Source organism: Microcebus murinus, chromosome 7 (genome assembly GCF_040939455.1).
Source record: "Microcebus murinus isolate Inina chromosome 7, M.murinus_Inina_mat1.0, whole genome shotgun sequence".
Classification (NCBI taxonomy): domain Eukaryota; kingdom Metazoa; phylum Chordata; class Mammalia; order Primates; family Cheirogaleidae; genus Microcebus; species Microcebus murinus.
The window spans coordinates 70,249,719-70,264,559 of NC_134110.1; the positions used below are offsets into that span (position 1 = coordinate 70,249,719).

The 14,841-nt window shown below is 43.2% G+C and overlaps 1 protein-coding gene and 1 long non-coding RNA gene across 5 annotated transcripts in view; one reads left to right on the top strand and one right to left on the bottom strand.

The window, feature by feature from the left end:
- LOC105869109 (uncharacterized) overlaps positions 1-3,595 on the bottom strand; it is a 40,392-nt gene extending 36,797 nt beyond the window's left edge. For all 3 annotated transcript variants that reach the window (XR_002224435.2, XR_012920185.1, XR_012920186.1), the window contains exons 1-2: positions 3,209-3,595; positions 1,427-1,657 (exon numbers count right to left, since the gene is read on the bottom strand). This is a non-coding gene — a long non-coding RNA (uncharacterized LOC105869109). The remainder of the gene's footprint in view (positions 1-1,426; positions 1,658-3,208) is intronic.
- A 124-nt stretch (positions 3,596-3,719) lies between these two features.
- Positions 3,720-14,841, top strand: part of TMEM64 (transmembrane protein 64) — a 55,860-nt gene continuing 44,738 nt past the window's right edge. For both annotated transcript variants that reach the window (XM_076005170.1, XM_012760726.2), the window contains exon 1: positions 3,720-4,749. In XM_076005170.1, the coding sequence (XP_075861285.1) occupies positions 3,955-4,749 (795 nt within the window). In that variant the 5' untranslated portion in view covers positions 3,720-3,954. The remainder of the gene's footprint in view (positions 4,750-14,841) is intronic.

Sequence of the window (14,841 nt, forward strand, 5' to 3'; positions counted from 1 at the left end):
AACAACAACAACAACAACAACAAAAAACGCTGACCACCTCTCACTCCTACTGTCCTCCAATATTCTGCTGGTGTCTCTCATTGGTTGAACCTAACTGGAAACCCACAGCACAAAAGAGCCTGGAAAATGCAGGCTCTAGAGGTCGACTTCCTGAGATGCGCAGCAAGCCAGGGGAAGGTGGAAAACGAACTTGGATGGAGGACCAGAGAGTGCAGCCAGCATGCACGCACGCCGCCACCACCTCCTCCATTCGCTTAAGATGTATTTTGTGTGCCAGGGGCTATTCCAAAGAGTCAAGGAACAGGGGTTGACGACATAGGAAAGATACCCACTTTCTTGATGTTTTCATTCTACTTGGAGATAGAAAGTAAAGGAATAAATATGTAAGACAATTTCAAGGGGTGAATGTGCCAGGAAGACTGTGACGCAAGGAGGGCAGTCCTTTTGCGAGGGTAATCAGGGAAGATAGTAGTAGAGCTTAAAATGAGTAAGAAGTCGGAAACCAGGCTTTCTAAGAACCAAGGGAAGCATGTTCAAAACAGAGAAATCAGTAAGGGCTAAGTGTAAACACCCTGGGGTGGAACAAGTCTGGCACCTCCAGGGGAGACAAAGGGGGCCCAGCTGGCTGGAGCATGCTAAAGGGAGGATGGCAGGAGGTGAGGTAGGGATGGCAGGCAGAGGCTAGATCATAAAGGGCTTTGTAGACCAGGCTAGGGTTTGGTTTTTTCCCTAATGCAATATAACAGTTTTAGGCTGGTTGTGGTGGGCTGGTATGTGTGGATGAAGACACATCTGATTTCCAATTGTAAAATATAATTTTCATGATTCTGTGGAAAATAAATTGTAACGGGACATGAGTGGAAATGTCCCCTTGCAGTTTGTATTGCCCTGACCAGAATTCCTGGGTCCAGAAGAGCTAGATGGCATTTTGGGTAGGGGTGGCATGGTTTATACCAAGATGGGTACCTGACCCAAGAGTGGCCCATCAGAGGCTGGCTGGTGGCCCATGAAGTGGCTTAGAGCTAAGAGCTCTGCAACTGGATTATAGTCCTCTGAAATGTCAACTAGAGGGTAAGAAGAGGACTAGTTAGCCAGTTGGTAGTATGAAAATAGATTAGAGAGCTAGAGAAGAACAGAGACACAATGAGAAAGAAATAAGAGAGTAGTTATTATGCCTGGGTTCCTAATAGCTACTCATATATCCATATAAATACTCTTGTTTCATCCTCATTTAATTAAGGTAGTCTTAGAGTCTTTCTTTTTTGAAAGCAAGAGTCTAATAAGCACATTGGTGTTTCCCAGTTTCCCTCTTTAGATCTCTTCTTCTCATTCACTTTAGTTAGGAGTGACAAAGCTCTGCTTTGGTAACAATTAAAACTCTCAAATCTCAGTGGCTTAAAACAACCAAGGTTTGCTTCTCACTCACTTTACATGTCCATCAACACACAGCTAGGACTCTGTTCTCCATGATCTTCCCTCCAAGACCAAGACTGAAAGAGCATGTATTCTCTGGAACATTGTTGATTGCCATGGCAAAGAGAAAAAGGGTTCTGGAAGGTCTTGCATCAGCAATGCTACACTCACAATTCACTGGCAGAACGTGTCATGTAGCTCAACCCAACCACAGGGGGCCAGGGCAGGCAATCCAACCGTGTTCCTGAAAGTGAACAGGAGATATTTTGTACACCTACTACCATTTACTCATCCAGAACCATGGTTTTAATTGCTGCCCATACACCAATGCAAACATTACTAAAAGAGATGCCTCATTTTAATTTCATATCCATACTTTTAATCATCTACTAGAATTATCACATTTGGATGGTATCAACGACATCTCAAGTCTCATATATCCAGACTGAACCCTTAATCTTTCCCACAAACTTTCTGTATTCTCTCTCTTGGCCAGTGGCCCCATTATCTATCTACTACCTCAAATAAGAAACCTAGGTGTTATACTTGATTCCTTCTCCCTTTCTTCTAACACCGAATTGGTCACCAAGCTTCTCTCTAATTTATCACCATTCTACTAACACAAGGACCATTATCCTACTTCAGTCCCTCCTGGATTTTAGCCTCCTGTCTGGTTTTACTGCCTTCATTTCTTAGCCTACAAACTGCAATCATTTGTGTATTCAATGAACATTTAAAGGTGGTGTATTGCTTCTTAGACTAAATAAGTATAGCATCCACCTTGAAGAAATCCAAAATCTAAAGAGGGAGACAGTGATGTAAAAAAAAATTACAACACAATGGGACAAATGTGATAATAGCTATGTAGAAAGTAGCCTGGGAATGGAAAGGCAATACCAAAGTGGGCGCCATGGTGATGGGAAGGTAGTGTGGGATGTTTCTAGGGACGAAGCAAAACTTCAGGTAAATGCTGAGGGAGCAGTAGGAGCAGCTCCTCCGTGTGAACCACAGGAGCAGGAAAAGGACTTGAAGGAAGCAGCATGTGCCTGGCACCTTGCAGGGACTCTTCCTGACTCAGCAGAACCAGCACAATGGCATGAAGGAGCAAGCAAGCACCTGATCAGCAAGGACCCAAAGTGCCTGATCAGTTATTTGGCAGGCAACTGAGTGGAAAGGTCATCTGTGGAGGTATGAAACCCAGAAGGAAGAGCAGCTCTTTGGGGGATGATACCCTTCCTTAGTTGACATTTACTGAACACTGACTTCAGGCAGAGTGCTCACTCACCACCTTACTTTATCATTTTTCGTAATCCTCACAACCATCTTAGGGGGTAAGGTTGTACTATTATCTTCATTTTGCAATTTAAAAAGCAACACTGAGATTCAGGGATTAATGACGTGACCAGTTACTAAATCTGTTTTGCACCTGAGCCCAAGTTCATTATCTACCAAGCTATGTTGAGTGAGGTGCCTGCAGGAACTCCATGGGCAAAGAGACACAGACTCTGGGGTCGTGGGGGTGGAGGGGACGGTGGGATCAAGACTGGGACGCTTGGATGAGATGGCTCAGAGAACTCTAAAAAGGAGAAAATGGGACCTGGAGAACACTAACCTCAAACAGGCAAAAAGAGGAAAAGAAACCAGAGAAAGAGTTTGAGAATCGCCATCTGATAGCGCGAACCCTCAAGAAATGTCCTCCTGTGAGTCTTTTTCACATGCCCCCAGTCCAGTGCCTGGCACTGCACGAAGGGCCTCCGGAGTCAGCAGGGGCGTCTGTCCAGGGGAGCCTTCATACCTGTTTCCCGGCTCCTAAAGGACCAAGCGAGCTGAACCCCAGAGAGGCAAACCAGAGGCGGGAGGGCGGGGTGGAGGACAGCGGCAAGCCCCCTCAGAACAGACCACGAACTCTTTCCCTACTTCGCCAGAGCGGCTGCGGACGTGAGCGCCACCGACAGCTGCCCGCTCGGGTCAGAGGTCACCGCGGAAACGACCCCGAGGTACTGGCGAGGATCCAAGCCGCTCCTCCGCCCGAGAGGGGCGCACCCTGACACGCAAGCAGGCGCGCGCCCAGCTGGGAAGGCCGGGAGCGCGCCGGCCCCCCGCCCGCCGCCGGACTCGCCACCTCGCAGCCGGGCCCTCCGTCCCCGGTGCGCGCGCGCCCCCGGCTCCCTCTCCGCTCCCCGCGACTGGCCCCGGCAGCGCCTGGGCTGGGCTTGCCCACGCGGACGCCCCCCGACCCCGGCCGCCCGGCGGGGCGGGGCGGCGCGTCACGGGGGCGTGGCCAGCAGCCGGCGCGCCCCGGCCCCTCCCTCGCGGGCCGAGAAGGGGCGGGCTCGGCCGGCGCGTGGGCCGGAGTTTTCCCACTCTCGGCGGGACTGCAGCTCCGCCGCGGACTCCTCGCCCTCCTCCCGGCCGTTCCCCGTCGCCCGAGCGGACGCCGAGAGCCGAGGCCGGGCAAGCGGAGCGCCATGAAGGGCCGCCGCCTGACGCGCGCCGCGGCGGACGGGCTGGCCGGCTGAGGGCCCGCGGCCGGGCCGAGGGATGCGGAGCCCGGGCGGGATCCTGCTCCAGGCGCTCCCGCGGCTCCTGCAGCACGCCAGCCTCCCGGGCCGCGCCGAGCTGCCGACCCGCTGGGCCCTGCCGCGGGCGGCGGGCGGGGACGACCGGGCGGACCGCCTCCCCCGCGGGGGCGGGGCGAGCGCGGCGGCGGCAGCGGCGGCGGCCTCGGGCGCCCTGCTCGGCGCCTATCTGGAGCGCCACGGTCCGCCCGCGGCCTCGGAGCTGCCGGAGCCGGGCGGGTCCTTGGCGGGCGGGCCCGGGAGCGGCGGCGGCGGCGTGGTGGTCGGCGTGGCCGAGGTGAGAAGCTGGCGCTGCTGCTGCCTCGGCAGCACCTGTTGGTGCCGGAGCCTCGTGCTGGTGTGCGTGCTGGCCGCCCTGTGCTTCGCTTCCCTGGCCCTGGTCCGCCGCTACCTTCAGCACCTCCTGCTCTGGGTGGAGAGCCTCGACTCGCTGCTGGGGGTTCTGCTCTTCGTCGTGGGCTTCATCCTGGTCTCCTTCCCCTGCGGCTGGGGCTACATCGTGCTCAACGTGGCCGCCGGGTACCTGTACGGCTTCGTGCTGGGCATGGGTCTGATGGTGGTGGGCGTCCTCATCGGCACCTTCATCGCCCATGTGGTCTGCAAGCGGCTGCTCACCGCCTGGGTGGCCGCCAGGATCCAGAACAGCGAGAAGCTGAGCGCCGTTATTCGCGTCGTGGAGGGAGGAAGCGGCCTGAAAGTGGTGGCACTGGCCAGACTGACCCCCATACCTTTCGGGCTCCAGAATGCAGTGTTTTCGGTAAGTGGTGTCCCTCTGGCCTATCCCTCTCCAAGTCTGTTTTTGAGCGGTCTTGTCACGGCCCTGGGAGGGCGCTCTATCAGATAAATACCAGCAGAGAAGTGACATGGACTATGGGAGTTACAAATACTTTCCATCACACCCTGGGAAATCTGTCATGCAAATAAGACAAATCGCAGGTGGACCTCAATAGGAAATCTGGTAGAGAAAGAACTACTCCTTTTCCGGATGTGCGTTTGATTAAAAATGAAGAGTCCCTTTTAACTATGGGACGGGGCAGGGAGTGGGGGCGCGACATGAATGGAAATGTCCATCTTTAACATTTGTCATCTTATTCCTGCAGCAGCTTTGGCAACTGTTCGAGGGGAAAGCTTCCCATTCCTAGCTTTCTCTCTTGCATCCATAAATGCATCCAGGGGTTTGACTCAAGTTTTTAGCGATATGGGTCTGAAGGAAGCGGTTTGAGTAAACAGTGGAGGGTGTAGCAGTAGACTCCAGATTTTGAAGTTTCCTAAATCTGTAATAGGTCTTTCCTTCTTCAAATAATTTCCTTTACTTGATGTAAAGGAGAAAATCTTCCTTTTTTTTTTTTTTTGAGGAACTTCATTTTCAAAACACTGAGTAGTAAAACCAAATAGAACAGGTAATCTTTTACTCACTGAGCATGTTTTTCTTCTTTATACACTCCCTCAAGACTCCTTTCTGTCCTTGCATTTATATGTTCTGCTTATTCTACTCAGGTTTCTATAGGTAGTGTGCATCTCTGTGCAACTGATTTAGGATAGAAACGCTGCTATGAGACTATCTGATTAGAAGAAAGGAATCTGATGTTTATAAACTTTGTGACTTTGAAACAAATTACTAACCCTATCTGGCTTCATTTTCCTCTTTTCTAAAGTGATGGGTCAAACTAGATTACTGAATTCTCCAAATTCAATGATTCTAAACTACAAGGAGTTCATGTAGAGATTCCCAGGAATTCAGTCCTTAAGCTATACTTTTAAAAAACTATATATTGTAGTAAAGAGATGCAGCATTCAAAACCAGAGGAATTGATGTATTTTATGTTAGTAATCCTGACTTATGTTTTAATCATTGCTAGTCTCTGGAAACTCTCTCATTTTGTTTTAAATTAAAAATAATTCTAACCAGCCTATCTCTTTATGATGAAATTGATGTATTTTTCTTTTTAAATGTTTTGTGCATATCTTTTGTTGATTCTAACCAACAGCAGCAATGACTATAGAATGGTGTTTAGTAGAGGCAGAGGCAGTGGAAAGATAAGGGGTTTTCTGTAGAGATAAAGTTTGGTGTTTATAGTAGTTTCGTATGGTCACAGCCTTAAATTTCTACCTTTTCACAGCTTTCTATGGTATGAAATATCAATGTGAACTTTGATGCAGTCTTGGGTAATAATCGATCAGCTGTCCTAAAACTTTGAAAGAAGGTTGAAGCTAAGAAACCTGTATAGATTCATTCTGTTAGTTTGCTTTGTCCTCCAGTGTATAGCTTCTGTCCTTGTGCCTTTTCTTGTCCATGTACTCTGTGCCAACTACTATCCTAGGCTCTTTTCACCTATTATTTCTAATCCTTAAACCAACCCTGCAGAAAGTGATTATACACATATTATAGAGTATTGTCCACTAATTAATTAGGAGCACAGAGCTGGTACTCTGGAGTCTTGCTGTCTGCTTAGAATCTGGTGGCCTTGGTCAAGTTGTTTTCTCTGTGCTTCAGTTTCTTATTTGTAAAATTGGAATAGTAGTGGTACCTACTTCATATAGCTATTGAGCAGATTACATATACATAAGATGAATACGTGCAACAGAGCCTGGCCTAACAAACACTTGTTGGCTATGTTGTTTCTGTTGTTATTACTCAAGGTCACCTAGGTAGAAAATAGCAGAGTCAAACATTGAACTCTGGTCTAATGGTAGGTTCTCAACCCATAGCCCTCTATTTCTTTATTGTATATTTAATGCCTAGTGTGGTCATAGGTATATAGTAAGAACTTTATATATTTATTGATTGACAATAAAGTAGGCTTTGCTTTTGATAATGTCTCTTTTTACATATTAAGTATATAAGAAGTTATACTTTGTACTTGGAAATAATTTAAGGTAATCATGTAATTGAAAGCAAGCTTGATGAGAGACAACTCTCAATTTGGCATTATGGGGTCAAGAGAAAAAAAGGGAAAAAAAGAAAAATGGACCCTTGAAATAGGTATTATTGTCACCATTTACTAAGGAAGAAGCTGAGCCTTAGCCATCCAGGAACTTATTTAGAATCATCTACCTGCCAAGGGGCACAGCTGAGGTTTGAACCCAGGATTGGCTGATACGGTCCATGATAGTGTAAGATTCTTACTCATAGCCATGAACAGAGTGGGTTGTGAAGCCACTGGATATGCTCTGTTACATCTTGTTTATTCCTGTTGTTCTGAACTGTCTGTTTACAGAAGTAGCCCTTTCAACCAAAACAGTTTACTGAATTCATCTAGGATTGGTGAGAGAAAAGCAAAGTAGTTTAGGCTGGTGTTGGTTTTAGTTTGACCTTCCCTTCTGTCTTCTAGAACTACATTCTACCTCCACCTTCTTTCTCTACCTCATACCATTCTGGCTGACCACAGCTGCCACCTTTTCAGGCGTATTTCTCTTGTTTTCCACTTCCTTCCCTATCTTTGAAATTATGTTTTTTTAAAAGTCCCAGTTAGAATTCATTTTCTCAATGCCCATGATTAAAAAAATTTATCTAGGCTTACCTCAAAAGAGGAAGTTAGGTATAATGGTCATGAAAAACAAAGACTTTGGATGAACAGTCCTGGATTAGTCCATGCTGTGTGTTCTCTGTGTTTCCTCATCTGTAAAATTGAATAGAGTTATGAGACTTAAATAAGCTAATGTACTGAAGGCATTAAGTATTATGCCTGGCTCATAGTCCCTTCTTATTGTTATTTTTAAGTGGTAGAGTAGTTGTATTAGGTTGGTGCAAAAGTAATTGCAGTTTTGGACCATGAATTTTAAATCATTATAACTAGGTTCAAACACATCCTAATAGTCAAAATAGGAACTATTACGATCAACACATTTTTTTGCCAACAAGAAATAAGTTTGTTTATTCCTGTAGTGCAAAAATCCATGCTTTGGGACAAACTCTTAGAAAGCATTTTCTGCATCTTGCTGGTTGTGGAAGTGTTTTCCCTGCAAAAAGTTGTTGAAATGCTTGAAGAAGTGGTAATTGGTTGCAGAGGTCAAGTGAATGTGGGCGGATGAGGAAAAACTTTGTAGCCCAATTCGTTCAACTCTTGAAATGTTGGTTGTACGAGGTGTGGTCGAGCGGTGTCATGGAGAAGAATTGGGCCCTTTAGAAAGAAAGGAGGAGACATATCATTGGTGACTTGGAAAGGAAATCCAGGTTGTGCTGTGGACCCAGGATTGCTTTTCCCTATACCAACTTTTTCTATTTTTAAATCTTGCTAAAACAAATATGTATTTTCTTCACTATGAATAACTAGAGTACCCCAAAAGCACATTGCAAAATATGTAAAAGTTTAATAAAGAGAAATAAAGTTGTAATAAGTTTTAAAAAAAGAAAAATAATTAAGTCCTTTTTGTTGACTAATGCCGGCTGCAGGTGTTGCAGTTTTCTGTGCAATGGATTTGCAGAGCATACTTCTCAGATATGATGGTTTAGCTGGAATTCACAAAGCTGTAGTGGATCAGACTGGCAGCAGACCACCAAACAGTGACCATGACCTTATTTTGGTGCAAGTTTGGCTTTGGGAAGTACTTTGGAGTTGCTTCTCAATCCAACCGCTGAGCTGGTCATTGCTGGTTGTATAAAACACACTTTTCCGTTGCACATCACAATCCAGTTGAGAAATGGTTCGTTCTGTACAAGAGAAGATGATACTTCAAAATGACGATTTTTTAAAATTTTTGGTCAGCTCATGAGGCACCCACATATCAAGCTTTTTCATCTTTCCAATTTGCTTCAAATGCTGAGCAACAGTAGAAAGATCCATGTTGAGTTCTTTGGCAACTTCTCTTGTAGTTGTGAGAGGATTGCTCTCAACTGTTACAATGGCCCACCACTGCACTCCTAATCTTCAGGGCTCTCCTCTCCTTTGCAAAACTTCTTGAACCACCACTGCACTGTATGTTTGTTAGCAGTTGCTGGGCCAAATGTGTTGTTGATGTTGCAAGTTGTCTCTGCTGCTTTTAACTTATATTTTCATAGTCTAAATTTTCGTGGTCTAAAATAAATATAAGATAAACAGCTAGTAATAAGTCAATAGCAAAAAAATTAAGTGAAAAATGTGCATCAAAATGACACAAACATTTACGTAAGAATGTATTACAGTATCAAACAGCAAATTTCAACAATGCTATAACTGCAAGTACTTTGCACCAACCTAATACCCCTCCCATAGCCTCTCTCTTGCCATTTTACAATTACTATATGCCCTTTGATGTGTTAATTTATTTAATCCTCAGTACTTTCTGATTTAAACATAGCAAATGAAATCCTGTCTATAACCTTCAAACTTCAGGTTCTCCTGAAGTTTATCAATTCTTGAAAAAAGAAACTCTGGATTTATAAGAAAGTACTGTTGATAACAGTTGTAGGAAGGAGATGGAATCCTAAAAGAATAAAGCCAACTAGAAGAAACTTGTTGATTAAATTGAAAATTGAAGACATTCACAAGAATAACCCCATTCTATATTTAGTAAGCATTAAAGTGTCCTTACAAGGTCTGCTCTGCCTCTGCAATGCCTCTTTGGAGACCTACACTTTAAAGTTAACTCCTGTAAAATGTTGTCTTTGATCCAAAAACATTACATGATAATTGGTTGTTATGGGTAACAGTATTCATATTGGTGCTTGCAACTTCCAGGAGGGTCCAATGTTATTAGGTTGCTCTGTAGGAGATTCTTAAAACCATTCTCTTTTTCATGTTGGCCTAAGAAAAACTTAAAAAGTCAGATTTTTGTAGGTTCCCTCTCTTAAAGAAATCCACATGGGAAATTTTGTTTTCAGTCATCCTTAAATCTAAAATAAAAACATAAAGCATAGTGTAAAAGATCCTTTCACTCATAGGCTGTATACCATTTACAATTAGGAGAGTAAATTTGCATACATGATACCCATTAATCATCATGATGGTCTTATGAGTTAGGTATCAGTGCCTAAGAGGCAGAGTTATAGAGAGGACAAATATTACAGACTTGAAATCAGACTTGCTTCTAACATTTACTGTGTCATCTTGAGGTAATTATAGTTACTCTTTTGAGCCTTATTTTCTGTTGTAAGATGTGTTTAGTGATACTTGTTTCAAACCTATGTTAAGATATATAGTTTGCTGATTATTTACTTTTTCTTTTTCTTCAACCTCTGCATTCCAAAATGAAGACACTGAAGCTCAGAGATTTTTTTTTTTTTAATTTAACAAATATCTGTATTGCGTTTGCTCTGTGCCAGGCATTGTTCTGTTATGCACACATTACTTATTTAATGCTCAGGTTAACCCAAATCCTCATCTTATAGCTGAGGCAATTGAGCCATAAAGTGGTAAAGTAACTTGCATAAGATCACACCGTTTGTAAATGGTTAGAGTCACTAACATACCCCAGGTACTAGTGTTGGTACAAGAAGAGCTGGGTTTGTCAGAGAACTCCTGACTCCAGTTGTAGAACACTTTTCCTGGAGCATCTTGTCTATCAAACATTGTGGAGGACTGTGCAAGATTCTACACAGTTGGCTTAGATATCAGGATGTTAGAGCAGGGGCCAGCAAACTACAGCCGGATTTTGTGTGGCACACCAGCTAAGAATGGTTTTTCCTTTTCTAAATGGTTGGAAAAAATATCAAAAGAATAGTATTTCATGTACGTGAGAATTATATGAAATTCAAATTTTCTGTAAGTAGTGTTATTGGAACACAGCTATGCTCATTCATGTACGTGCTGTCTGTGGCTCCTCTTAAGCCAAAATAGCAACGTTGAGTGGTTGTGACAGACTCTACTGCCTGCAAAGCCTAGCATATTTACTACCTGGCATCTGTGGAAGAAGTTTGTCTGCTTTTACATTACAGTCACTGCAACAAAAACTTTCTTTCTGGGGTTGGTGAAGCAAACTGCCAGATTGGAGAGACAAATGTAGCAAGTACCTAAAGGAGGTCTCTGGCTAGCAGACATTAAAGACCTGAGGTCCTCAGTCCAGTAACCCTCAAAGTACTGATTCTTGCTAACCATGGAAGTGAGCTTAGCTTAAATCCTTCCCCAGTTGAAACTTCTGATGAGATCCCAGCCCTAGTCAACACCTTGAGTGAAATACCCTGAAGCGGAGGGTCCAGCTAATCTGTGATCAGATCTTGATCCACAGAAACTGTGAGACAATTACATGTGTGTTATTTTAAGTCACTAACTTTTGGAGCTTATTGTTATATAACAATAAATAACTAATACATCAAGTATGGTTATGAGCTGTAAGGAAGAAGCAGCCACCAAGCCTGACTCTCAGCAACTGTAGTAAGATGCCCTTAAGTTCTCACATATATTTTATTTGCTATTTTATTTAACAAAATTCTTTTTTTTTAAACCAAAACAATACATGGGTACTGTGTATAAAAAGCAAGCAAAATAGAAATGAGTAAGTTTAAAAATGCAAGACCTTACCCATCACCCTGGCTCTCTTCTCAGTGGAACCACTTTAAAGAATTGGGTGTTGACAAACTGTTAATTAATTTGTTTATTTGTGTGAGCCCACAGGAGGTTTGGGGATGGGCAGGGAGCTGGGAAACTGGTATGACTGAAATAGTGACAGTGAAGGATGTCATTGTATCTTGAAGCAGATAGAACTGTTCTCATATAAATTTTCTTTTTTGAGACAGGAACTCTCACTTTGTCTCCCAGACTAGAATGCAGTGGCATCATTATAGTTCACGGCAACCTCAAACTCCTGGGCTCAAGCGATTCTCCTGCCTCAGCCTCCTGAGTAGCTGGTATAACAGTTGCACTCCACCATGCCCAGCTAATTTCTATTGTTTGTAGAGACAGGGTCTTGCTCTTACTCAGAGGTGGTCTTGAACCTCTGAGCTCAAGCAATCCTTCCGCCTCAGTCTCCCAAAGTGCTAGGATTACAGGCATGATCAGCTGTGCCCGGCTTTGAATAAATTTTCTGAGTTATCAAGAAGCAGATAAATTACATTTAGTAATATCGTTCAGTGTTAAACTGAAATTTATTACAATTAAAAGTTTTTGGTAACTGACTCTAAGGCCACAAAGTCTTAGCCCATGAATTCTCTGGGAACCTTTAGTTCTGTCTTTGCTCCTTTGTGGCCATGGTGAAGTCGCTTAATGATTCTGACCTCCAGTTTTCTTATGTGTAAAATGGGAGCGATTAGAGGAGGTCCCAGAATTTACTTTTTAAAGAGGCAAATGTTCCAAGCAACAATTTAATGTCACCTTTTATTTTTTAACAGCTTAGTGGTAGTATGAGTTAGAATGATATTTGTTTTTTCATTTTCTTAAATTCTTATTCTGTGCTATAGATATAGCCATAGATTGAGATAGATATTATGGGTCATACATAGTACTTATTACTGTACCAGTGGATCTAGTGATTATTTCTTCTTACTATTAAAGTGCACTGGTTTGCTGCCAGTAGTACAGTTCAGGTGGAATAGAAAGAAAGTCTGTGCCTCTTTAGTTATTCATCAGCTTCTGTGGTTTTTATGTATTGTATGTAGGCCTATGAATCGCAAATCTGTATCTCTAGCCTATTATCATAGTAAAGTATATAGCGTATCTTATTACCCATTCCTGGTTAAAAAAAATTCTTTAAAAGGAGAGAGGTCTTATTAAAACTTATTTTACCAATATCTTTTTCCTGTGTACATAGTAAGGGTTCATTGTAAAAATTTTGAGAAGTCTAGCAAGAACAAAGAAGAAAATCATCATTAACATTTTAGTGTTTATTTTTCTAGTCTTTGCATTTATTGATATGTATTTTTCTTTTATAACATTGCGAGTTAATGTTATAAATGATTTTTGTAACCTTCTTTTGATGTAGTGAACATTTTGACATTACATATACTACAATGTGACTTCTAATGACCATACCATCAGCTATAGTTTTCTATCTATCTTTTTTATTTCTGCTTAGAGCTGGACCTTATGTATAGAAGGCATTTGATAAATTTTTGTTGAGTGAGTAAAAAGAATAAACCTATAGTGTGTCGAACTATATAAAGAACTTTTGAACTTCTGTTCCAGAAATCACATGCAATATGATATACTTTTTTTTTTTTACTGAGAAACTCAGAATGTGTGTGTATGTGTGTTAACCAGATTCTCAAATAGATCAGTGGCCCCCAAAATATTTAAAAGGAATTCCTAATTTAGGGACATTGAACTAATGAAAATATGTGTGCATATAAAGATGGCTTCTGGCCGGGCGCGGTGGCTCACGCCTGTAATCCTAGCACTCTGGGAGGCCGAGGCGGGCGGATTGCTCAAGGCCAGGAGTTCAAAACCAGCCTGAGCGAGACCCCGTCTCTACCATAAAAATAGAAAGAAATTAATTGGCCAACTAATATATACATATAAAAATCAGCCGGGCATGGTGGCTTGTGCCTGTAGTCCCAGCTACTCGGGAGGCTGAGGCAGGAGGATCGCTTGAGCCCAGGAGTTTGAGGTTGCTGTGAGCTAGGCTGACGCCACGGCACTCACTCTAGCCTAGGCAAGAAAGCGAGACTCTGTCTCAAAAAAAAAAAAAAAAAAAAAAAAAAAAAGATGGCTTCTGCATTGTAGACAGACATACTGACTGAACCGTTTCTATCATTAGAAGCCTCTTTACTCTGGAGAGTAGGGCCCTCTCCAGCTGTTAGGGTGGTGTCCCTCACAGCCCCTGCCTTGTTTTCTTCCAGGAGCAAGACTTTTCCCAGTACTCTCAGGGTTGCTGAGAGACTCTAACCAGAGGGTATTAACTTTGATATTAGGTTCACCACAGAGGTTACTGAAAATTCTTTTAGTAGTCATTCAGGAAATAGCTGGTAGGTTTCTACCATGCAGCCACAGCTGTTTTTAGAAGCTATAAAAGTAGCAGTGAATAAAGCAAAGTCCATCTCTCACGGCAGTAGCAATTTAGGGAAGAAATAGCATACTTGGTATCTCATGTTGAAAATTTTGCTGATAATGAGTTAATTTTAATTTTAACATTTTTTCTGTGTTTGGGGGTTGATATTCTCAGTTTCTAAAGAGCCAATTACAAATGGACTTTGCATTCCAATCTGTTTATAAACTGGCAACTATTGTTAGTTTCTCCATTTATAAACAAAACAATTTTGATGCTGATACATTCAACCTCCAATCAGCATATATTTAGCACATAATATGTAGTAGATATTGATTGTGCTAAGGTCTCAGGACATAATGAAAACCAAGAGAGATAGGTCCCTTCCCTCACAGAATTTATAGTTTGGGGAAGGGGTGAGGGGCAAACAGGTGGTAAAACCTTCATGCTCTCCCACATGAAGGGTACTGGAAGGTATAGTGTTCCATCACACCCCTTGAAAGCACTTCTTACAAAGACTTGGGACATGAGGGAAGCTTTTCTAGAGGAATTGATGACTGAGTGGTGAAGGAGAGTTTAAAAATTGCCTGAGTAAAAGGTGTGGGAGGAAGAATGTGAATATACTCACCAGAAGGAACAAGGCCCCGGGGTAAGAGGAACAAGGAGTGTTTTAGGAACAGAGAGAATTTTGATGTGGCTGGAAAGTAGTGTGACATGATATATGAGTTGGTCACAGGCCAGATCGTGAAGCACTTTGCACACTGAAGAACCTGACCTTCCTTCTGATAGCAGTAGGAGAGAGTTTAAGCAGGATCGGGTTCACATTTTAAAAAGATTTCTGCAGGATTTAGCATAGGTGCTGAGTGGGTAGTCTGGTAGTCAACACTGGAGAGAAGGCTGGGCGTGGTGGCTCACGCCTGTAATCCTAGCACTCTGGGAGGCCGAGGTGGGAGGATCCCTTGAAGTCAGGAGTTCGGGACCAGCTCTGAGCAAGAGTGAGACCCCATCTCTACTA